Below are 25,091 nucleotides of genomic sequence, written 5' to 3' on the forward strand. Positions count from 1 at the left end.
CAAGGCCTGCAATCCAAGGACCTAGACCAATGAGGTCTCGTCTGTCAAATTTCGTTTTGAAGTAAATTATTAAACTTAACGGATCGAACGAGTTGGACTCGGGAACTCCAAATGAAAATGTAATCCAACCCAAAAAATAAATAAACTTTTTCTAATCCAACTGGACTGGAGGAAAAAAATTGGCCCGATTCGGATTGTTGGGCCTTTTCGAGTTACCTAATACGAATAAAACGTGCATGGGGCTTAATCGGGTTATACACTCGTTCGAATGAATATTTTACTTGATAATACTTGATTTTTGGAGTTGTCTATTAATTTTATATTTAGTTGGTCCAGTAATATTGTCTCACGTATCTATATTTGCGAAACAAACCAATTTGATTCATATATATTATCAAAAAAATAATAATTGTGGTATAAAAAATAATATTTTTTAACGATTTGAGCTGAGTCAGCGATTCATCTCACAGAATTGACCAGTCATTCTCACCAAAATTTTTGTGTTTATATAACGGAAGTGGTAAACAACCCATATAAAAGAGATTCTAAATATTGGACTTATATCTAAGGGATAATTACATCAAGAAGTTCGGCAAAAAAAAAAAAAAAGCAAAGTTAATAATTACACAGAATTAGCATGACGGCTGACGTTCAAAAATTCAATCTTGTTTTGTGTTATTTTGTTCTTGCTGACTCGATGTACTGATACAAATACATAATTATTTGGAGCGAAAACTTAATTGACCCAAGTGAATTAAAAAAGGTTGTTACATGAGCTGAAACAATTTATAGAATTAAACAATTCAACTTGTCCTTCGAGCTGTCGGGGGTAGTGTTTCCGAGGGGCCACATGGAAGCTTTTGCCCTGATTCTCGCTCAATTTTACTCTTCAGTTGTCTAAGTATTCTTATTTGACCAAGCTTTTCTGGAGATAATTTGTCCCAGTAAATTCCTGTGAATTATTAGCTTTTGATGAGTGCCATGATAAGAACAAGGACACCGTAAAGTTGACAACCAGTACAAGTTCCAAAAACTGACCTTGAGGTTTGGGAATTGATGTGTTAGTAAAAATCACTTGGCTTGGAGTGCATATAATGTCGACAGGGACGTCGTGAACCAACAGTTTGTCAATTGGTATGTCATCAACTAGTTGTTCGTCATGCACTGTAAACGCATACATCATGTAATAATACGTGCTTTAAACATTTTTTCAGAGATTCGGTAAAAAAAAAAAAAAAAAAAAAACTATCAGATTCAAGAAAATCTTACAAGATGTGATCACCGGTGTCGAGTCATCTATCGCATCCATGTATCGTAGCATGCCATATTCAAGCTCTGCAAATCCCTGCATCCATATTTTTTTTACCATGAACATTCTACTGTAGTGTTTCCAACTTGAAGAATTAAAAGCCAGATTGTTGACTTTATCAATAGAAGAAAGGAATATGCTACAACCTCACCCTTCCCAAGTCTTGCACCGGTCTTCGGATCAACAGCAACAGAACCAATGACAATCAAGTCTACTTTTATCTTCTCCTCCAGACCAATTGGTTTTCCATATTTAGCTACTCCCACCGATGTACATGCCTCCTTGATGGTGCTTGGGCTTAACACGGAGTGTTCAAGAATGGAGAAAAACCCAGTCCGCAGACGTGGCTGTGGTGTTAACAGCTTCTTCCCACCTGGTTGAACATTGCAAGCATCAGAACTTCAGCACGATGGCCAGTAGCCAACCACGACAGGGTTCAATTGCTTCATAATATCTCTTTGAAAATGTACATTCTTGTGCGTAATAATGCCTTTACTGATATATCATTTGTGTACAACAGGGGACGATCTAGTGGATCCAAGGAGAAGAATAGCTTGAAACCCATCTGTAATTTTTCCTTAAAATGTATGTTTTCCCTAGTAAATACACTAAATTGCTGATACAACTTCAGTTCGCTGCCCTTGATCTCACTCAAGCACGCGCATAGAATGAACATGATCTATATGTTCACACAAAATATTACGACGAAACCAAGTGGAACAGCATCGGAACTAAGATGTCAAAAGAGCCCGAGGAGGGGGCAAGACTGAAAAAGGACTCCTCAATTGACTTATAAATGCGAAACTTGAAATTAGACAAAAGGTCTGCATAAAAATTAATTCTTTTTCTGCTGGACTCCCTCCACCGCTATTGGATCAGCCATTGCCGGATACATATGGTACAACAAATGAATTAGTTGCGATTTTAACTCAACTCCAGCTAAACTATAAATGAATAAAAATTATCAGTGACAAGGACTAACCATCAAGTGCAAGGAATCTCACTTGCTTTTGTGGTGTATCTGGATTAACTTTTACGCATGTAGCCTCCTTAAACACCTCCAGTTCACTTAACTGCCACGCCTCTTTGAACAAAAATCACAAAATCGTACAAAATTTTCAAACTCAATAATTTGAACTTCAGTAAATAATAAGTTACTTTTCCAGCGGCAATGTGGGATCCAACGAAATTGGGAATCCGATTATGAACTGGCCTGGGGAACTGGGCAATGTTCCGTGCCTCCATCAAGTCCCATATCCGTTTCCTAATGATCCATTTCCACGCCTTCGGATCTTCTGGATCTTGTGCCTCCTTTTCGGAACTTTCCGCCATTAGCTTCCGTGCGGCGGCGTCCAGGCTCAGCCTCTCCGCCTCGTACGCCTCCTCGTTGAAAGTGGGTTCGTTTCGGCGGACGGCGTTGGAGCAATTACGTGATTTCTCCAGGTTGAACAGTAGAGGAAAATGGAGGGCTTTGGTTCGGGGAATCGAAGAGAATTTAAAGGCGTGTTTGGATGCGATAGGGAATGAAGAACAATGTTTCGGCAATAGGGCGTCCATTTAAGGCGGCGGTGCAGTGATTGGCTTGTTGTAGAAAGATTTGCGGTGGTTAAGACAGTTATCTTCCACTGTTTACTATTCCATGTCTAGGCAAGATGCGTTTCAGAAAAAAACCACGAAAAGTCGCATTTGTCGTGAATATCTAATTTCTAATTTCAATAATAATAAATTTATAAATTCTTTTTCGATATTTATCCTTTGAAAAACAATTACTACTTTAGATTTTCAACAAAAGGACAATAGAATTTTAAAAATATTAGACTTTTTTTTTAAAAAAAATAGTTAAATAAATTTTCCAAAAAAATGCTATTTTACTTGTAAAAAATGCCGGATTTAAGTATTTTCTGTAACGACAATCCAAAAGGTCTGATAAACAACATCTCTCCATTGAAATGGATTCAAGTTAAATGGGCCAGAAATTTAAGGAATGAATTGTCAAAGGATTAGTACAAGGAGAGACGGCCCAAGTACAAATGGAATTAGAGGCTTTAGAGCCCACATTTTAGACATAAAAGCACAACCAAGAAAATGCCCGGGAGAAAATAATACCATCGCCTTTTAGAAGACGCAACACACACATTTACCAAACCATGTGATCGAGTTTGCACATACTCCAACTTGTGCCATACTCTTTTCATAGACATATTTGTTGGCGAAAATTTGTACAAGACGATCTGACAGATCGTATTTTGTGAGACATATTTCTTATTTGGGTCATCCATGAAAAAATATTACTTTTTATGCTAAGAGTATTATTTTTCATTGTGAATGTCGACATGGTTGAGCCATCTCACAGATAAAGATTCGTGAGACCGTCTCACTAGAAACCTACTCTATTTTGTTTGGTCCTTGTTGCTTAAATTTATACGGTTTTAATAAATTTATATTAAAAATAAATAAACAAAATTCTCGTCCAACACCATGATACTCAGACAAATTTTTGTAATTTGATTTTTTAGTCTTTTTTATAAATTTCAAACATAACACAATTTCTCTCACAATCTCCTCAATCTCTTTTCAATTCAACTATTTTATGGTATCATTTGAATTGTCATATTTATCAATATTCACATTGATTTTGTTTTATAATAACTTATAATAAATTTTATTTAAATTGATACGGTGTTTTTTTTCTATATTTTTTTAATTAAACCCGATATTTGAAGTATAAAATTGTGTGAGATGCAACACGTGTCCTCTCAGTGCTAATATAAATTAAAAATGATAATGGATCCTATATATCCAAACCCGACCCAAACGGTTTTCTGAAGAGGACATTAACTTATCCAATTCCATATCCGCCCTTTATTTCTCTTTTGCTTTTAGATTTTCAATTAGGCTCCTTTGGAAACCTACGCGCCAATACTGTTCACTCTCCATATCTTACAGCCACGTCTCTAGAAAAAGAACGCGAGTACAGATCACGCATCACTGCAATCTAAAACACCCGTAAAAGGCGGGAAAACCGTTGTTTCAAAAATTCAAAACCATTCAGCATTATATAACCAAGAAGATACCAGCAGGTAAAAGGAACAGCAAACAAATTCAAGTCTGAAACCATGCAGTTTGTCCTTCACGGTTTTTATTTTGCGTAGTTTTTAGATTATGTTAATTTTTTTCCTAACGTAGCAAATCTTAACTTGATTTGTGCTCCATCAGATTTTTTGAGATGGATTTTCGAAGTATGACGCGCAGAGAACTGCAGGTTCTCTGTAAGAAGAATAAGATTCCAGCCAATTTGTCAAATCTGGAGATGGCAAGCAAGCTTACTGAACTTTTCCAGGTAATTTAATCGAATTTCTCTTGCGTGGTTGTTTTTCTAGGTGGTGAAAGGAAATTTTCTTATCCAAACTGAGTGTGTGAATTATTTTTTTCGCTTTCATTCTTTATTTATTTTTGGTTGTCTGGAATGTGATAATCCCTGTACTTGGATTTAGGAAAAGGAAAAACCTTCTTCTCGAGGGTGGATAAAGTGGCAAAATGACAATAAGAGTGGAACTGAATCTAATGTGGTCTTGCCTAGGGAGGCTAAGAAAGTGAGGTTTAGTCCGGAAGATGAAATGATAGAGTTCACTAGATCTAGAGAAAAGAAGAGAAGAAGCAAAAGGGCTTATGCTTTAGGTGATAACAGTTTATCTGCCGAAAATCTGGATAAAGCCGCTTGGAAGAACGGGAAGGCAGACTGTTCTGTCAGGGTAACTAGGCTAAGAGAAAAATTATCAGCAAATGATCTTTTAAATGGAAACAAGAGAGGTAGAAACAAGATCAACGGCAACAATGATAGAGATGAAGAAGTTGTTGACAGCGTGGGCATTGAGAGGATGTCAGAGAATATTTTAGATGGCCCTGGGAGGGTTACCAGGTCTAGAGGGAAGAAGTTGGTGGAAATTTTGGTGAGGGAGAAGAGTAGAGGTGAAGATAACATAGTTGCAGTGGGAACAAGAAAGTCTCTTAGGAACAGAGGGGTTGCTGACGAAGGGAAATTGTGTAGGGATTTCAGTGTAATGGTGAAGAATAACGTGAAAAGGAAGGAAAAGGTAACAGCAGAAGAAAATCTGATATCGAGGCGACCTAATAAGAATTATAAGATTGTTGATTATTCTGAAGTCCGTAAACATGATATAGAGAAACACGAGAATGATTCAAGTATGTGTTTGAGAAACATAACGAAGTCATTGGCGGTTGAAGGTTTGGAAGCTGAAGCGAAAAATAATGGAGCAAAAGTTGACGTCCATGGAAAAATTGAAGCAGATTTTCCCGTTGATGAGCCTAAGAAAATGGAATTGAGAAGAAGTAGCAGGAGAAGGGTGGAGATATCGTTGAATGATGAGTGGGGAAAGCATAATTTTACAGTTGCAAATGATAAGTATCCATCGAAAACTTCAGTATTGCACTCGGAAACTAGTGGAGTTTCTGAGAATGTTGAGAAGGTTATCCAACCTGCTGGGGTAAGGACAAGGTCAAGAGAAGCAAATTTGAATCAGAAAGCAGTTTCTACCAATGGAAAATTTCTTGCTGAGGCAACACGTGAGAATACTTTTAAGAATAAATCTCTAGAAGTAATCAATGTTTTGGGCGAAGCTGATGTAATACAACAAAAGAATCAAGCAAGAAAGCGAATAAGGGGTCACATTACAGGGGAAAGTTTCGTGAAGCCCAACAATGACGCAAGACCTCTAACACGGTCAAAAAGGAAGACTGTTGGAAATGAGAAAACTGTGTCTGTAGGTGTATTAGACAACTTCGCTGACCAAACTAAGCTATCAAATAACTTGACGGAACCAAATTCATTGGAAGATTCATCAGATAAGGATTGGATAACAATTGGAGAATCATTACGTGTGGAAGCTCAGCTGTCCATTCTAGATGCTGCCGAAGGCTCCAATGATACAAATACCAAAAATTTGATTTGTAACAAGAGACTGGCATCTATCAGAAAGCGTCACAGAAAGGACAAAGAAACTTCTGCTGCAGTTGGGGTCAGTATGAAATCAATGGATGTTAGTGAATCAATCTACATGGCAGAAGATCCAGCATCTGAAATATCAGATTCGCAGACAGATTTTTCACAAAGTCAAATTGGAATGTCTGCCAGCAAGTTGATGGATGCAGTAGCAGTTCCCTTATCGCTGAGAGTTTCTGAACATGAAATTGTTCGAGAAACCATGTCAGATGATTATAACAGCAAGCCTGTGCTTCAGGTTTTTGGCCAACCAGAGACTTTTGACAATGTAATCATCGCAGGTAATCTACAAATCCTAGAAGCCTCTAATATTCCTGGAAATTTGGTTCTGGACACCAGCTTTTCTGATTGCCTTGAACTTGGTAATCAACTGATTTTCAGGAGTGTTCCTAGCTTTGATATATTATTAAACTTGTCCAACTTTATTATTTTAATGATCAATTTTCAGCTGATCTGGAAGTGACCGAGGAGGCTAAAGCAGACGATAAAGTTCAACTGAATTCCCCTGTTCTCGATCATTGTCAAATGAAAGATATTTCTTCTGAAGAGAATCTGGAAAATTTTGAAATCATCAATGAGACAAATTTGCTGACTGGTTGCCTTGAAGTATCCAATAATGCGGATATGGACCAAAAAATGGGAGAAGCTGGTGGTTTTGAGCCTTGTGGTGGTAAGTACTCTTTGAGTAAGAGAATCGTTTAGATTACTTTCCATTTAATACCTGTTCACATATTTACTTTGGCAGAGGGACTGATTAATTTTACAGACTCAACGAGTGCATTGGAAATGAAGATGTCTTCATCAGGAAATCTAAGAATCAGTCACGAGTCTGTTAATATGACTGATGAAACCAACTTTCTTGTTATTAATGATACACATTCTGAATCAGATGAATCTGGTGAATCAAGGAAGATAAAGGACCTCAAGCTCACAAGTGATGAAAATATGGAATTTGGAGTATCTATTCCATGTGATGGTGAAAGAAATGCCAGGACCAATTCACAGGACAATGAAATGTGTTATGAATATTTCATTAATTTTACAGACTCGACGAGTGCATTGGAAATTAAGAAGCCTTCATCAGGCAAGCTAAGAATCAGTCACGAGTCTGATAATATGACTGAAGGAGCCAATTTTCTTGTCACTAAAGATACACATTCTGAATCTGAAGCTGGTGAATCTAGGAACATAAAGGATCTCAAGCTCACAAGTGACGAAAATATGGAATTTGGACTATCTATTCCATTTGATGGTGAAAGGAGTGCTAGGACCAATTCGCAGGATAGTGAAATGTGTTCTGAATATTTCATTAATGATTCTGATAAGGATGGAATATTTCACGATCCCCCAGTGGAGGTCTCTGCCAGCATGTCAGCAAACCCTATTGGAAATGAGAGAGGTAGAAGCACTGAGGTTTGTCAAGTTGGTGAGGGATACAGAACCAGTGTTCGTAAGTTAGCTGAAACTAAAGAGGGCAGATGCTCAAAGGCTTACGTGAGGGTTACAGGCGAAGATAGATTGAGCGCATCTGTACAGTTTGATTGTCAAAGAGGTACTTGTATCACGTCACAAGATCGTGTAAGCTGTTCTGGTGAATGTTCTATCGAGGAATTTGGTGGGCAAGGAACATTTCACGACTCCCAAGATGCAGCCTCTACGGTCGTGCCATCAAATTGTATGCATAGTAAATTTACCACAGGAAGTTCAGGTTTACAGGAAGTTAATTGGTCAAGATCAGAAACTTCTAAATCTGAAGGTGAAACCTAATTTCTAGGTTAATTATTTCTCATATAACTGCAGCATTTTACTTAGGTGTTCTGGTTGATTTGGCTCAGTTTATACTCAATGAATTATTTACACTCTGTAGCTACACATAATTAGGGAGTGATATCTTATCAGAAAGTAATTTTCAGGTTCACACGCTACAATTTTTGCCAAACGTGAAATTATTGAAGCAGAAGCTGGTGTTTCTAACACTACTGAAGGGAAAGAAGCTAATAGATCTGGAAATGAAATGAACAGAGATCAAAACTCCTTGATTGATCAAATTAACAAGGGAGAACATAAAATGTTTGATCAAGCCTTTGAAAGTTTCAGTGAAGCCAAATATGATCCAGGTACTTTTAGAACCCTCTATAGCTTCTTAAGAGAAACCGTCAACAGCTTCTCAAGACTGATGTTTGCTAGAATAATATTGATTTGTTCACCATTATTTTGCTTCAGAGCAACTAAATAGTCCTCTGGCAGAACCTATTGCGACCCCAAACACCCAGGAAGCTGCTTTGAGCAGTGTAAGTGAAACAGTAAGACACACAATGCCCTTATTCAAGATTGATAGTCAGTCTGGAGTTTCAAATCAGCTAGTTGATGAGAATGGTAATTCAGTTGGAACTTTTGCATTTTTCACTGTGTTGGCTGTTTTTATATATTTCCTCCTGAAAAGCTCAAAACTTTGTTTTTATTGCAGCCAATGGTGCTGAGAGCAAAAAAGAAAAAGTTGAGTTTGCTGATGCACAAACAATGTCTATTGGTGGAGCTACCAACCAAGTGAATTTTCAAAACCCGGGTGAGTGGAAATTCAAATATATAAATGAAATTAAAAATCTAAATTCAAACCTATTAGCACATGAATTGTCAAACCTAGATGAGATTACTGATGTGGCATAATATTGTCTATTTTCTCATGCAGATTTTGTAATTTGTTCTTAAGATATTAATTCTGATTAATTTTTTTGTAGAAATGGATCTCAACTGTCTCTCGGGGTCACCAGTGGATAGGGTTACTCCTAGTGGACCGAAGGAAGCTTTGACTCATGGAACTGACAAAACAAATATGACGTCTTTGACTAAATCCAAGAACCAAGAGATGGAGGAGGTAAGTGAATGGGGAGATCATATACCCACGGATAAAAGTTTGTCTTGTCCAACTACCAATAAACAGGAATATGATACTGGCTCTTATGCAGGCAAAGAAGGTAAATTGATTGGTTTTGTAATTTCATTTTGATGTCTAATCACTCTTGAGGAATTTTTATCATTTGATCATATATACAGGATATCAACTCCAGATTCTCTTTGCAACACCAATCAATTTTGCGGCTCCTTGCAAGGTTGATGAAATCTCGGTTTGTGAAAAAAATGCAGAAAGAGCTGATTTTTCGTTTGAGGAGTGCTTTGGCACAACAAAGAAAAATGAGGTGACTAAAACCAACTCTGATGTAAAGGTGGAAGTTTCTGGAAATGAACTGGAGAACTACTTAGGCCTTGGAAATTTAATGCTAGCAAATGAAAAAGATATCAAGATTCCAGAGATAAATGATGTTGAAGTGGAAAATACCTGCTCATATGCAGTTGTTTCCAAGACTATATATGATGCCAATAAAGAGTCTTGGACTGACAATACAGGTGAGAAAATGAGAGAATCTAACTCTCTAACAAAAGAAAATGTAATAGATATCGAGAATGAAGAAGTAAATGAGGATATGGGCTCTAAGGTTGCAAAAACATACTCCGGTATTATCTTTTCTGAGGCTAAATATGATGGGAATGAAGAGGAGAGGACTGAAAATACGAGTGAGTGCATGAAAGAATCTAACTCTATACCTGAAAAAAATGAAGAAGAGATCGGGGTTGAAAGAGTAAATGAGGCTGAGATGGAAAATAATCTCTCCAGTATAGTTCTTTCTGAAGCTACATTGGATTACAAAGAAAAGCACTGGATTGATAACGAAGGTGAGCACATGAAAAAATCTAACTCTGTAACTGAAGACATCGAGGAAAATATCAGGAATGAAGATGTAAATGAGATTGAGAGTTTTGACGTGGAAAATATCTTCTCCAGCGCTGTTTTTTCTGAGGCTAAATTTGATGGCTGCGAAGAGCAGTGTGCAGAAAACACGTGTGAGAGCATAAAAAAATCTAATTCTGCAACTGAAAAACATAGGGAAGAAAATATGGTTTCTTTGGGACAATCCCTTTTAGATGAGGAAGCAACAGAGAACGACAGTAAATCAAGTGAGGAAAATATTATTAGCCTGAGCTTGAAGAATTTACGTGCAGGCAAAGGAAGTGCTGAACTGTTATTAGATTTCAATCTGGTAGAGAACCACCGTTATGGGGATACAGATTATGTTAAATATGAAGGTGAAATAACACCAAGCAGTGGAGATTTACCTGGCATAACTGACAATGATGTTAAACAGGGTAATGATATGGAGGGTAGTTTTGAGAAAAATCTGAACCCCAAAGTAGCAAATATGCGCACCTTCAACGGTGAGACAGATCTGGAGATACATAAAGGTAATTTGAGTTGTTCATTATGGCTGAATTAATTTTGAAGTTATCCATACGAGGGGTGGTATTTTTCCACCTTACCATATTGATATCTTCTTCTTCCTTTCCTTTTTTTTTTGTTTGTGTATTTATATAAATGTATAATGTGATACGTTCACCAATAAAATACAAAATCATGATGATATTGACTTAACATGGGCTTAGGGAATAATATGTTCCAAGAAAAAAACAAAGCAGATATCATAGTTTAGTGACTTATTAATCAAACAGGGATGACAAGAAATCCGACCAAGTATAGGAAGCAGTTAGAATTTTTTTTCTTGGAGGCTCACAAGTCTATAAAATGAGTATATGAGGTTTTGTGGTTGATGGTAAACGTTCAATTGATTTATGGTTAGTATGGTAATCAACGCAATTCCCTAGCTTGTTTCCTTTCTTTAGACAATCATGGTTTTTTTCCCTTTTTGTAGATTCTCCTCCCTGCATTTTGTCGAAGGCCTCCCATGAAAATGACAAAGTTACAGAAAAAGAAGATATGGAAATGGCCTCATCGAAAAGCCATTATATTGGTTACACTCTCGATAATAATATGCTTTCAACCATTGACGGGATTCAGAAGACATGCGAGGAGAGAGCCTTGCACCATCATAGTGTACATAACACGGTTACCACTGCAGGTTAAACAAGTTTCCTTGTGTATTGTTTCCGCCAACGATTTTTAAGGCTTTTTATTCTGTTCTCATTTATCATAACCTGCATTTAACAGCAACTCAGATATAACTTAACGACTTTAGTTTTCTTTGTCATAGAACATGTATCCACTTTCTGGGGTGACAAACCTGATATGCTTCAGAGTTTAGCAACACATATATTTGTTGAAGAGAGTGAATGCAGCAATACCGAAATAACCAATGTGGAAACCTCAAATTTCAATATGAAATACAATCAGGAGGTTGATGGTGGAGGGGTTCCGCAACAATTTTCCACGTCTGAATTTCATCCGATAGAAGACCTCAAAACTGATATCCCAACTTTCTCAGATTCATCTGCCTATGAGTGTAGTCATCTGGCCAATAGCATAAAAGAGTGCCTTGAATCTGAATATTCTGTAGCAGTTCTCAATGACTCTGGTGCCAACCTTCACAATAATTTAGACGAGTCTCAAAGGGTTACTAATGAAAGAGTTGCTTGCTTTGATGATAAAAATGATAAACCATCAATCGGTGAAGAAAGTGAAGAACCAGATGAATCAATACCATTTGTGGAACCCGACGAAGGTATTAATTAAAACATCTTTTTGTTAGTATTACAGTCTAAATCTGTTTTGATTGCACGCTGATTTACAAAAGCTTCAATGTTTGTCTATTAGACACAGCTACGAATGAGACTTTGGGAGGACGGAAGGAGCTCGATATCAAAGATGACCGTTCTGCTGCGAAGAAGAATGCTAGAACCATTTTGATACATGGAACGCCTAATAAGCTTTTCCTGGCAGACAACATGAAGGAGAATGCACCTAATACTAAAAGATCACAGATTGGTGATTATACAACAGTTAGACCAACGAAAAGACGGGCCTTGCAGGATGTTATATGGAAATAGTGGTTTTCTTTGGCATTAGTCTTTCGATTCTTGCTTTTGGTGATTTTGCTGTGCTAGTTCTGTGTTTTTCTGCTGTAAGATGAGGATAACCGAGTGGATATTATACTGTCTGTGTTTGCATACCTCATGCCAATATTTAAGAACATATCACTTTTAAACTCTCCGTGAACTTTTAGAGTCTGTTTAGGGCTTGGATGATTGTTATTTTTGGTTATCTAATGTTTGGGTGGCATTTTTTCTGGCCCATTAGATATCAGACTTGGATGATTGGGTATCTGTTGCGCTAGTTGTCTCTTGTTTATTTCTAGATCAATTTACATTTATATCCATGTTTTTTCATTTTTTATTGTTGCCGAAATGAAAATTAACTATCTTTTTCTTTAAAGTTCACAGGAGATACAATATGCACACATACATAACATTATCGTATTTTCTTGTTCTTAATTCAGATAAATATTTTATTTGATCACACGACAATTAAATTGTTATTTTACATTAAGATCTTAAAGACAATCTAATCGTGAGAAGTGATATTTTTTTAACTTTGATATAATTATATTTTAAAAAGATTATTAAAAACTGAAATTAAAATTAGAATAAACACACACACACACACACGTCGAGCTAGAAGCGACTAAAATTTGTAATCGTCGTCTCCCAACCTAATCACAACTCAACCCTCAATAATCTAGTAGGATCCCGTTTCTCGACAACAACGGGTTTATACGTACCCGCATTAACGTTAAAATAGAAGCCAGAAGTATCGACCATACAAGAATAATGGTGGGAAGATTTTCTTTTTTCCCAATGCAATGCAACCTTTGAGAAATGGATATAAATGAACAATCACCCATAATGCAAATAAAAGTCTGCCAAAAAAAGGTTCCCACGATTTCTACCCGTTCATGGTAGTGTCTGAAATCCCAACTATAATTCCAATGATGTTGATGATCAACAAAGTCATAGGAAGAATCAACAAATATGTCCATTTGAAGATGTAAAGTTCAGAAAATTCTCCAACATCAGCACTTCCAGATATAACAGTGAAGTTCATGTTTACGCCGGTCATGACCTTAAGGAGACCTTGAATGAGAGCAAAAAAAATGGGACGAAACGCACCCGAGCACCCAAAACTCTGTATCTCAAAGATATTAGTGGCAGCCATCGATAGAAATAGGCCTGTGAAGATTATACTTCCATAGTTACTGATCTGCGGATTGTAGAAGAAAACTCTGTCAAAAAAATGCCTAATACGCTTAAAATGAATGGGAATTTAAAATATCAATGAGAACATATCAAGAATGGCAAATGGTACTGGGTTGATTAGCTGTCTTATACCTCAGAGACTATGAATTTTCCCGTAAGAAGGCAAATTGTTGGCAAGGTGCAATAATAAATCAAGAAAAGTGACGACAAGGGATAGAAAATCGAGTTTATGTACGAAAATCTTTCGAGTATTTTCAGGCCACATCCATATCCATACCAAATAGGGCAATGCATGCTGAAAAAAATATTAACTGATCCTAAGGCCCTTTGAAGATCCTCGTGTAAATGATATGATAGATTTCTAGCCTATTCTCACGAGAAACGTATATAAGACGAGGCAACTCATCCCCTTTAACATCTCGAACCCCATTTTGACCATGGAATATCTGTCAAGAAAACTAAATTCGTTCTCGTATCCTTCTAATCGGTACCATTCTGCCAATACGTAGAATACAATCACAGAATGCTCTACCTGGATCATGCCAGGGTGATCCCGGGCATTATTCCCTGGCCATGGAGTTCCATCCTGCATGGTCCAACCTTCCTCAGGAACCTTCTGCGCCATGGCAACCAATCCATTAATTCGAACTTTGAACTCTTCGTAGTCTCTCTGTCAAAACAGTTAATAATGTATAACGAGTTTCAGGGATCAAATTTGAGTTCTTGACCTCTTTCAAATGGAAACAATATAGCAAGTTAATAACAAACAAAGAAGACAAAGGAATACAAACAACACCTTCATTGCACGGCGTTCCCTCACAAATGTTGGTTCTACCTTGTCTCTCAAATAATCGACCCTCTTGGCAAAATACCACTCAGGCGCTCGAGGTTCTATGCTGAATTTCTTGCAGAATGGAAACCATTTCGTGGAAAACTCGGACGTCTCAGAAAGAGCTTCAAAAGTAAGCATTGCAGCTCCATCATCCAAGACATAGCACACAACCTTATCTGTCGGGTAATCTACAGCAAGTATAGAAAGAACTGTGTTGGCAGTAATGAGGGGAGGTTCTATCATGGGATCCACTGTACTAACAAATACATCCACAGGCAGCAGCTCAGAAGGCTTTCCTTCTTTCTCATACCTGATGAAGAAGTCAGTATGCAGATGCTAAGAAACAAAAAGAACAAGACAACAAGTCAAACATACAGAGAAAATGCGAAAATCTATACCTTCATGAAAGTCTATCTAGGTAAGTTTCTCGCTCAACTGGGAACCACTTCGGAAGCTGATCAAATATCCATGAGAAACCAAACCATATCTCTCGTATAACTGATGTTAGCCACAATTCATATGCATCATTGACAGAATGTAGAATTCTATAATGAACAAACAAACAAAGGATAGCCGTTCGAAGTAGAATAACCATTCTATACGGGTTTATCCTGGTTGAAGGTATATTTAGCTTCCTAGACAGTGGCTGTCTACTTTCATCCATCCTGTAAATTATGATAAAAAAACAAGATTTTAACTTAGTCGATTCCTACGTGGGTAAACCAAGACCATCCAGCTCTTCGTCTTTGTCACCACTATTATCTCCTTCACATTTAACTACTTGAAGTCTGTGGTTCTGCTTTTTCTTCCTCCGTCCATTCTATCCTTCCATGCAATCGTACCATGGCAATATACAGCTAAGTCTTTCTTAGGATCCATCGGCCGTGATGGCACAGCAGTTTCTGCAGGAAATTGAACTTTCAATCAAGAAAATAATCCAACATTCAAATGCTCAATTCCGAAACACTTACCATCCATGGAGGAATCGATACAGCGTGTAGGATGGAATTTCTTTCCATGACTCATGAAGGAGAGGATTATGAGACTGTTCTTGTCCCCCGAAATTGCTTCATTCTTAATCAAGATCCACATTTTTTAAAAAAAAATGTAATCAAATGTCCGTAAATGACAACATTGAGACACGTTGAGGTAACATCTACCTCTTGGCCACAAGCAAGGAGAGGAATTTCCGGACTAAGAAAAGAGTGATCCCATACCACTCGAGTAGCCAGATCTTCTTCAGAAACCTTGTGATGATGCCTCCTTTCATCGCTGTAATAATCAAATTCATTCTCGAAATCATCAAATTCATCTTCATCTCCATCAACTCTACTACTCCCTGAATGTCAACAGGCCTATTAATTACACCATAATGAAAAGCGGAAGTTTCTGACAGAGGAGGGTCTTCAAATGCCATCATCCACTCCCTCATGAATTTCTCAACAGGTTATATATTTTTTATGCACGGAAATATAAATTTTTCAGCAGCTAAAGCTTTCAAGATCGAGTTTCTCCAGATGAAAAATCTTGTTGCACCATTGATATGAAAGGCATAAGAATAGATTACCTTTTGATCGCCTATATCTGGTTTTGCACTGTGGACAGACATGATTTCCCTTTTTTCTTTCATATTCATAGCAAGGCTTACAAACAGGGAATGCACATTCATTACAGGCAACGAAAGTCTCCCCAATTACACTAAGCTCAATGTCATCTCCACAAATTGACAAATTTGTTCGGTAAACACCGGCTCGGATGTCACCTGCCATTAAAACAGTTAAATCATAATTAATTGGCATAAAGTTTGATATCACATGACAGATGCAAAAGTATAGTTAAGGTATGCAGGTACTATAATGTAAGAAAGAAGATTTTGGAAGTTGGAAAGACCCTGGAATTTGAAAAGTTTACAAGGATGATGGGAGTAAACAAAAAACAAATCAAGAAAGTCAGCAACTTAAAGCACAAACAAGAAATCCCTATTATATTAAAGCTCGAAAACCAAAAGGTTTCAAACTAAGAAGGCCTGTAGGCTGTAACCTGGAAAATCTGCACGTTTAAGCACAAACCAACCAAAAAAAGTAAGGGAAATATGATACTTATATGTATGTAAGAAACTCACTCTTCCAATCTCATCAGCATTGATGATTACAAATGCATTCTTGATGTGTGGACCAGCCACAATTTTCCCTTTAGCATCTATTCCCTCGTAACCTCTCCACTTCTTAACGAAAGCAAAATTGACTCGTAAAATCTTTTCATATAATTTTTGTGATAAAATTATATTTTAAGGAAATTATATATGCTACAAATTATGGTTTTGTACAAATATTTGTAAGCAACATAAATGAGGAAACTGATATCTTTAAGTTCACAAGCTAAGTCCCAAGAACTTGCGAAATGAATTTTGTGATTTGGCGATATATTTTGAACAAATGCTCAGAGAAATGGTTTTAGTATTTTGGATTTTGTTTAATAAATTTTATAGTGTTTGCGGTGATAATTGAAGTTAGATATTCTAAAATATAACGTATTAGATTAAAATATAGAGTACTTTTAAAATAACGAAAATTCGAATTAAATATAATGATTATGCTATGAAGTATAGAAATTGATGTAAATGTATTTCAGGAAAACATGGCAAAATTATTGAGGTAAATGATATTTGATTTTGTATTAGAAAAAAAAAATCCGTTTTAGGAACAAAGAACACACATTGCTTTAATATTTAAATTTCAATTTGTAATCGATCACTGCATTTCCTAAAAAAAGTTTAAAATTTATTTATCTTGACATTTTTCATGAGCTTAAACTTTTGAAATAAGAGCAAATTACATCACAACCCCGTGAAATAAAAAAACCCTAAAATCAATGGATATTTAAAGACAATGTTTTAAAATTAGGTATAAAAATCCTTACAAATAAGATAAATATGTTAGTTTTTTTAAAAAACTTATGATGTATTGTAAGGCTGCGTTTGATTTGGAGGATAGGATAATGAAATGATTACGAGAGAAATGATAAAAAGAATGATTGAAGTAGAAAATTAATATATAACGATAAAATAATATTATGTTTGGTATGATAGATAAGAATGTGATAATTAATAATTTTTTGATGAATTGACAAAATTGCCGTTCTATTTATGTGTCGGCAGGGGGTGGCGGTAGGCCGGAAGCGACGTTGGCGGTAGGCCGGAAGTGACGGCGGCGGTAGGCCGGAGGTGGGGGTGATCGACCGAAAGTGACGGCGGTCGGACGGAGGAGGCGGCGGCGGTTGGCCGGAAGTGGCGGCGGTCGGACGGAGGAGGCGGCGGCGGTTGGCCGGAAGTGGCGGCGGTCGGATGGAGGAGGCGGCGGCGGTCGGCCGGCGGCAGGGGTTGGCGGTGGGCGGTCGGTGGAAGGAAGTGGTGGTGAATTTGGATTTAGGAGAAGGGTAAAATTGAAAAAATAAGATGGATTAAGAGTGGAATAAATAATAATAGGGGGTGAGAAGATATTATTTTAACTTACCTAATATAACCTAATCATTTATAGGAGGGATTGAGTTGGTTAAATAAAAATCGTACCAAACGCTTGATTAGATAGGTTTAATATTATTAAATCCACCTAATCTCATAAACCAAACACATCCTAAAAGACTGAATTGGAAATGGATTTGTGGGTTTTGGTGGGAAATTAGTCTATGTAGTTTTTTTTTTTTTAATTCCAACTAAGCAAACAAAATTAAAAAGGAAAAATCAAAGTCCATCGAGAAGAAGCAAAATTTCAAACTTTGCTTGCTAAGTGTAGATATCTTTATTCATTTTATTTTTAAGATCACGTTGATTTAGATTTTTTAATTTGCTTAGGTGTAATTTTTTTATATAAAAAAAAACATATAGGCTATTTTGCCACCAAAAACCAAAATCCCCAATAAAAGCCCAGACAAATGTATCAGGGAAAAATGTTAAAGGGGAAAAAGCAATTCAGTATTTATTGTGATTAATGATAAGTTTTATTTGTACGTTCCGACTTTAATAAATTATATAAAATCTGTAGCTGAAATCACATCAATACAATTTTCCGGATTTCTGATAAGTCATGTGTAAGGAATGAAGAAAATAACTTGGAATCTCTGATGGTTTTCTTATGGATATAAAAAGTTTCTGTGTACAAATACACACACAAACACCATTACATAACCAGAGAGGAAGAAAGAAAGTAACTAAAAATTTGACACAGCAATGAATTTGTAATGCTGTTGCAACAAATTTTGGTGGTCGTCCCTCAGCCGATCTAACAATAAGGAAAATACTCCTGTAATTGAGTTGCAAAATAAAACCATATCCATAGCAGTAGAGGTAACTCACTTGAAACCATACCATTTTCTTTTGTGTGTGTGTTTGTTTGTTTGACTACTATTTATATGCACTAGATCTCACCTTTGCCACTACTGCTTGACTTGGAGGGAAGTCTCGATGCGTTCAATGAGCTTCTGCGCAGCCATCGCACCCTCCTGAAATTTGACATATATAAATATATTTTATAAGAACGGATTTAATTGAAAACAGTTCCTAAAAAAGGTATCAGATATTAAATCATTAATGTGAACAGCATATGTTTCTTGTTTCTAGCCATCTCACACTATTTCGCAACTCAGGTTTTCTCAAGCGCAGTAGATAATATTCAAAGATAGCACCAACTATGTAGATGCTAAGCAAGCATTCAAGAAGTTCAATGAAATGAAAATAACACTTACAAATCGATCACATGGTTTCCCATCCATAAACAAAATGAAAGTTGGTAAAGCCTCAATTTTGTACTCGTTTGCAATTGTGGGATACTTTTCGGTATCGATTTTCACCACTTGGATCTTATCTTTCATTAAAGAGCTCACTTCTTCCAGAACAGGAACCATGAACTGGCAAGGACCACACCTAGAAAGATCAAAAACTGAATCAAGCTCGATACAAATTTAAGTAAAAAATTGACAGCAGTCAGCATCCGTACTAACTACACGAGTTGAGCACAGTATTCCTAGTATTCTAGCATTGTGATTTGTGGTTGAAACTTGGTCGTTTTGCTATCATAATGAACAACCATAAAAACCAAAACAGGTAATCGGGACAATGGCTGTCTGATAGAGAAACTACAAGAGATGAAAGAAGCGAAAGAGACATACCAAGTTGCATAGAAATCGACGAACACTGGTTTATCAGATTTTTCCAACAACTCATCAAAAGAAGCAAATATCTCCTTTGATGCAACCTGATGCAATAACACTCAAAACTGTTAAACATCCAAGATTTTTAAATCCAACCTTTTCTACATCGAAGTATGGAGACAAATGAAGCTCGGATAACTCAAAGAAATGACAAAGATAAACAACCTAGTTACCGTCAACTATTCGTGTACAGAACTTTATTTTTCCCGGATTATCTTCAGGTTTCCTTTCTTTTGGATGAAAAATAAAGACTGCTTTAAAATGCTTCATGCCCACAATTTCCTATGAATAGAAGTACAAGCCTTATCCTTGTAAACTACAACAAAGTGTAATGTTCCTCTTTATTGTTTTTCTCGACCTTTATGACTTGTGAATCAATCAGCTACTTTACTTTTAACTTGACTCGAAAGAATATGAAGTATTAGCATTATAATTCAACATTATCTACAACGATGTTGAGAGAAAAATCAACCTAATTTAATCCAACTGCATCATAAGAAATACAATTTTTTTTTAAAAAAAAGAACTCAACATTTTGCATTTTCAGAATCTCTTTAACAGAAATATCAAGAAATAAAAATGGCTCTCGTCTCCAGGAAAATCACAACGTTCTCAATTTCAGGGAAATCAAGGAACAACACGAACAACATAAGAAAGAATTTCACCTAACATCACGCACAGCGCAATTCCATTCGTACAACATAAAGTTTTTTTCGAACTAAGAATCCATCACATAAAAGCAAAGAAAGAAAATGAAAGGTGCCATCAGCCCATAATAAAAATAAATTCCAAAAGACCTTCAAATGAATTTCTAACCAAAACCCAAAGCAAATTAAACAAAAAAAAAAGGTCCAAAATTTGTTCTTTAACATTTACCAGCGTGAGGCTTCGGGTTCTAGATTCATATTTCAGGGGCTTGCTCCGAGCATTCGACATACGGAGCTCCTTTGGAAATTGAAGAGAAGAGAATAGCGGTAGCTTCACATTCGCCGATGTAGCATACTGCGGCGATTTAACCGCGGTTCTGGTAACTGCGGGCGAGACTGAAACGGCCATCTCCGGCGCTCCTCTATGGAAATATATATGAAGAGTCGAGTCGGGAGAGCTAAATTGCGATTTCGGTATCACTGAGAAAGAGGACTTAAAAATGAAAAGCGTGTGAATTCGAAATATATAGAGGGGAATACGACTTTGGCGTGTGGGAATTGGGATACTGGGATGGAACAAACTTGGTGCTTTAATAATTACGAAAAATAAATATACTAAAAAGTTGAATACATTTCTAAATATATCTTTTAAAAAAATTGTATTAGATATTTATAATTTTTTAAAGATATATTGTATTAAGCTAATTCAAGATATGATTACTAAATATTTCTGGGAAGCTTAAAAGTTCGAATAAAAGTGGTGATTCCGCGAGAAGAAGTAAAAACTGTTGTGAAAAAGTAAAAATTTATGGTAAAAAGTAAAAATCTCAAATTCTCAAAATTTACCAAACTACACACTTTATAATATTTTTCTCTCTACTCAATTGTGATTTTCTTCACAAATGAGAGATCTATTTATAGGAAATCTTTACAAATAATCCAAAAATAAAATACATCATTACCTACATCATCACACACTAATTTTCAATATTTACAACTCTTATTTTCAACATTCAAATATTCAACATTCAAATATTCAATACTCACATTTTAAATATATTTTTCAACACTCCCCCTTGTGATGATGATCATAATGATTGTCTTCATTACGTGTTTTTATACTGCCTCGTTAAAAACCTTACTAGGAAAAACCCATTGGGATAAAAACCATAGTAAGGGAAAAAGAGTGCAGTCACGTAAACTCCCCCTCATGTTGACACGAACAATTCTTCACAAATTTCGTAGATTGCGCATCCCAATATTATATATATGCTTTCTGAATATTGACGTAGGAAGTGCCTTTGTGAAGAGATCTGATGAATTTTCACTTGATTGAATGTGACGAACATCAATACATCTATTCTTCTCAAGCTCCTTGGTGAATGCGAAGAACTTAGGAGGAATATGTTTAGTTCTGTCGCTTTTTATGTATCCTTCTTTCATTTGAGCAACACATGCAGCATTATCTTCATATAGTATCACAGGCTTCTCATCAGATGATAATCCGCATGAAATTTGGATATGTTGGGTCATTGATTTTAACCACACACATTCACGACTTGCTTCATGTAGTGCAATAATCTCGGCATGATTTGATGAAGTTGTTACGAGCGTTTGTTTCTGAGAACGCCAAGATATTGCAGTGCCTCCACGAGTAAATACATATCCAGTTTGGGAACGTGCCTTGTGTGGATCAGATAAGTATCCAGCATCAGCATAACCAATTATACTTGGATTAGCATCTTTTGAATACAAAAGTCCCAAGTCTGTCGTTCCTCGTAGATAACGGAATATATGTTTAATTCCGTTCCAGTGTCTCTTTGTTGGATATGTGCTAAATCTTGCCAACAGATTCACGGCAAAAGATATATCAGGCCTTGTACAATTTGTAAGGTACATAAGGGCACCGATGGCACTTAGATATGGTACTTCTGGACCAAGAATATCTTCATCATCTTCACATGGACGGAATGGATCCTTTTCTATGTTTAATGATCTAACAACCATTGGAGTACTTAAAGGATTTGCTTTATCCATATTAAAACGTTTAAGGATCTTTTCTGTATAATTTGTCTGGTGAACAAACATTCCACATTCTTTTTGTTCAATTTGTAAACCCAGACAATACTTGGTTTTTCCAAGATCCTTCATTTCAAATTCTTCCTTCAAGTATGACACAACTTCTTGAATTTCTTTATTCGTTCCAATGATGTTTAAATCATCAACATATACAGCAATAATTACGCATCCGGATGTTGTTTTCTTAATGAAAACACAAGGGCATATTGAATTATTTACATATCCCTTTTTCATCAAGTGATCACTTAGTCGATTATACCACATTCGACCTGATTGCTTTAACCCATATAATGATCTTTGTAATTTCACAGAATAACATTCCCTGGGTTTTGAACTTTGTGCTTCAGGCATCTTAAATCCTTCAGGGATTTTCATATATATATTACTATCAAGTGATCCATATAAGTAAGCTGTAACAACATCCATAAGACGCATTTCTAAATTTTCAGATACCGCCAAGCTAATCAAATACCGAAACGTAATTGCATCCATCACAGGAGAATACGTTTCTTCATAATCAATTCCAGGCCTTTGAGAAAAACCTTGTGCAACAAGTCGAGCTTTATATCTTACTATTTCATTTTTCTCATTTCGCTTTCGAATAAAAACCCATTTGTATCCAACAGGTTTTACACCTTCAGGTGTAAGGACTATAGGTCCAAAAACATTACGTTTATTTAGCGAATTTAATTCAACCTGGATGGCATCTTTCCATTTTATCCAATCCTGCCGATTTTTACATTCACCAAAAGATTTTGGTTCATGATCTTCGTTATCATTTATGATGTCGATTGCCACATTATAAGAAAATATATCATCAATTTCATCTATATCTTTTCGGTTCCATATTTTTCCAGTATTAATATAATTGATAGAGATTTCATGATTCTCGTCAGTTTGTGGTTCTGACAGAACATTTTCATCATCATGTGTTTCTTCAGGAACACCATTCTCTATTTTGTGATCATCATGTGTTTCTTCAGAAACGTCATTCTTTATTTTGTGATCATCGTGTTTCTCTATGAATTTTCTTTTTCGAGGATTTTTATCCTTGGAACCGACTGGCCTTCCACGCTTCAGGCGTTTAATGACATCATGAGTATCTTCCATTTGTTTCTTTGGAATTTCAATTCGAGCAGGGGCATTTGCAGCATGTATATATGATTTAGTTACCCCTTTTGTGTCTGCAAATGCATCTGGTATTTGATTTGCTATTCTTTGCAAGTGTACAATTTGTTGTACATCTTTTTCACATTGTTTTGTTCTTGGATCCAGATGTAACAATGATGATACATACCATGTAATTTCTTTTTCGGTATGTTTCTGTTCTCCCCCTAACATTGGGAAGATTTCCTCATTAAAATGACAATCAGCAAAACGTGCTGTGAACACGTCGCCTGTCTGAGGTTCAATATATCGAATGATTGATGGACTATCATAACCGATATAAATTCCAACCTTTCTTTGAGGTCCCATTTTCTTTCGTTGCGGTGGTGCAATAGGCACATACACCATACATCCAAAAATTCTCAGATGAGAAATGTCTGGTTCTTTACCAAATGCAAGATGCAATGGGGAGTATTTATGATATGCACTTGGTCTGATGCGAATTAATGAAGCAGCGTGTAAAATTGCATGTCCCCATATAGAAATAGGGAGCTTTGTTTTCATTATCATTGGTCTAGCAATCATTTGCAGACGTTTAATCAATGATTCAGCCAATCCATTCTGTGTATGTACATGAGCAACAGGATGCTCAACAATGATTCCCATAGACATACAATAATCATTGAAAGTTTGGGAAGTAAATTCACCAGCATTATCAAGTCTAATTTTCTTGATTGTATAATCGGGAAATTGATTCCTCAATTTTATTATTTGAGCAAGTAATCTTGCAAATGCAACATTTCGAGTTGATAATAAACTACATGTGACCATCTGCTGGAGGCATCAATCAATACCATAAAGTATCTGAATGGTCCACATGGTGGATGGATTGGTCCACAAATATCACCCTGAATACGTTCAAGAAACATTGGTGATTCAGTTTGGATTTTGACTGGTGATGGTCTTATAATAAGTTTTCCAAGAGAACATGCTTTACATTGAAACTTATTATTCTGAAAGATCTTCTGGTCTTTCAGTGGATGACCATGTGTATTTTCTATAATTCTTCGCATCATTGTTGAACCAGGATGTCCCAATCGATCATGCCAATTGGTTAATATCGAAGAATTATCAACTACCATGTTTGATTCAATGGGACTTATATGTGTATAATGCAATCCAGTAGGGAGCATTGGTAGTTTTTCAATCACATATTTCTTTCCTGATTTATATGTGATAAGACACATATATTTCTCATTCCCTTCATTCATTGTTTGAGTATCATACCCATGGGAATATATATCATTAAAACTCAACAAATTTCTTTTCGATTGTGGTGAATATAAAGCATCATTGATCAAAAATTTTGTACCATTAGGTAACAAAAATTGTGCTTTACCACATCCTTTAATCAAGTCTACAGGATCTGATATTGTATTCACCGTTGTTTTTGTTGGTTTTAGTTCCAAGAAATATCTTTTATCTCGGAGGATAGTGTGCGTTGTACCACTATCGGGTATGCAAACTTCAGCTTTGCTCATAGCATTTTCCATATTTGAACTTCAAAAAAATATGCAATGAAATAAATTACTTGCAATATATATTTAAATATAACACAAATCATAATTATACAATAAAACATTATTCTATGAATACATGAAAAATAGATTATTGTACATTTATATTCTACCATTATATTGTTCATTTTCAGAGAAATCGTTGAGAAAATCTGCAGCATCAATATTGTTCATTTCTATCTCACCAACATATTGATCATTTCCAGAGAAATCA

At 36.1% G+C, this 25,091-nt stretch overlaps 3 protein-coding genes and 1 pseudogene across 5 annotated transcripts; 1 reads left to right on the forward strand and 3 right to left on the reverse strand.

Moving 5' to 3' along the window:
• Positions 1-610: 610 nt before the first annotated feature.
• On the reverse strand, positions 611-2,964 carry LOC142551656 (5-formyltetrahydrofolate cyclo-ligase-like protein COG0212). Its single transcript, XM_075661011.1, has 6 exons — positions 2,468-2,964; positions 2,292-2,382; positions 1,456-1,682; positions 1,270-1,345; positions 1,039-1,164; positions 611-952 (listed from the first exon to the last, which is right to left on the reverse strand). Exons 1-6 carry the CDS (start codon positions 2,864-2,866, stop codon positions 804-806), a joined length of 1,068 nt encoding a protein of 355 aa, XP_075517126.1. The 5' UTR covers positions 2,867-2,964; the 3' UTR covers positions 611-803.
• A 1,461-nt stretch (positions 2,965-4,425) lies between these two features.
• On the forward strand, positions 4,426-12,568 carry LOC142551657 (uncharacterized). Its single transcript, XM_075661012.1, has 13 exons — positions 4,426-4,444; positions 4,526-4,649; positions 4,804-6,610; positions 6,778-6,999; positions 7,075-8,085; positions 8,243-8,446; positions 8,553-8,705; positions 8,797-8,895; positions 9,068-9,304; positions 9,384-10,628; positions 11,093-11,299; positions 11,432-11,899; positions 11,992-12,568. The coding sequence occupies exons 2-13, from the start codon at positions 4,536-4,538 to the stop codon at positions 12,222-12,224; spliced, it is 6,000 nt and encodes a 1,999-aa protein (XP_075517127.1). The 5' UTR covers positions 4,426-4,444; positions 4,526-4,535; the 3' UTR covers positions 12,225-12,568.
• A 302-nt stretch (positions 12,569-12,870) lies between these two features.
• On the reverse strand, positions 12,871-18,628 carry LOC142550741 (cellulose synthase A catalytic subunit 2 [UDP-forming]-like; annotated as a pseudogene).
• LOC142551660 (uncharacterized) lies at positions 18,366-20,671 on the reverse strand. Of its 3 annotated transcripts, none has more exons than XM_075661017.1 (5): positions 20,344-20,671; positions 19,426-19,511; positions 19,003-19,180; positions 18,686-18,759; positions 18,366-18,539 (listed from the first exon to the last, which is right to left on the reverse strand). In XM_075661017.1, the coding sequence occupies exons 1-4, from the start codon at positions 20,521-20,523 to the stop codon at positions 18,694-18,696; spliced, it is 510 nt and encodes a 169-aa protein (XP_075517132.1). In that variant the 5' UTR covers positions 20,524-20,671; the 3' UTR covers positions 18,366-18,539; positions 18,686-18,693. The 3 variants fall into 3 exon arrangements, with proteins under 3 accessions (XP_075517132.1, XP_075517131.1, XP_075517130.1); XM_075661016.1 differs by having other exon boundaries at positions 18,366-18,560; XM_075661015.1 differs by having other exon boundaries at positions 18,366-18,759.
• Between the last annotated feature and the right edge of the window lie 4,420 nt (positions 20,672-25,091).

This window comes from Primulina tabacum, chromosome 7 (genome assembly GCF_025594145.1).
Source record: "Primulina tabacum isolate GXHZ01 chromosome 7, ASM2559414v2, whole genome shotgun sequence".
Classification (NCBI taxonomy): domain Eukaryota; kingdom Viridiplantae; phylum Streptophyta; class Magnoliopsida; order Lamiales; family Gesneriaceae; genus Primulina; species Primulina tabacum.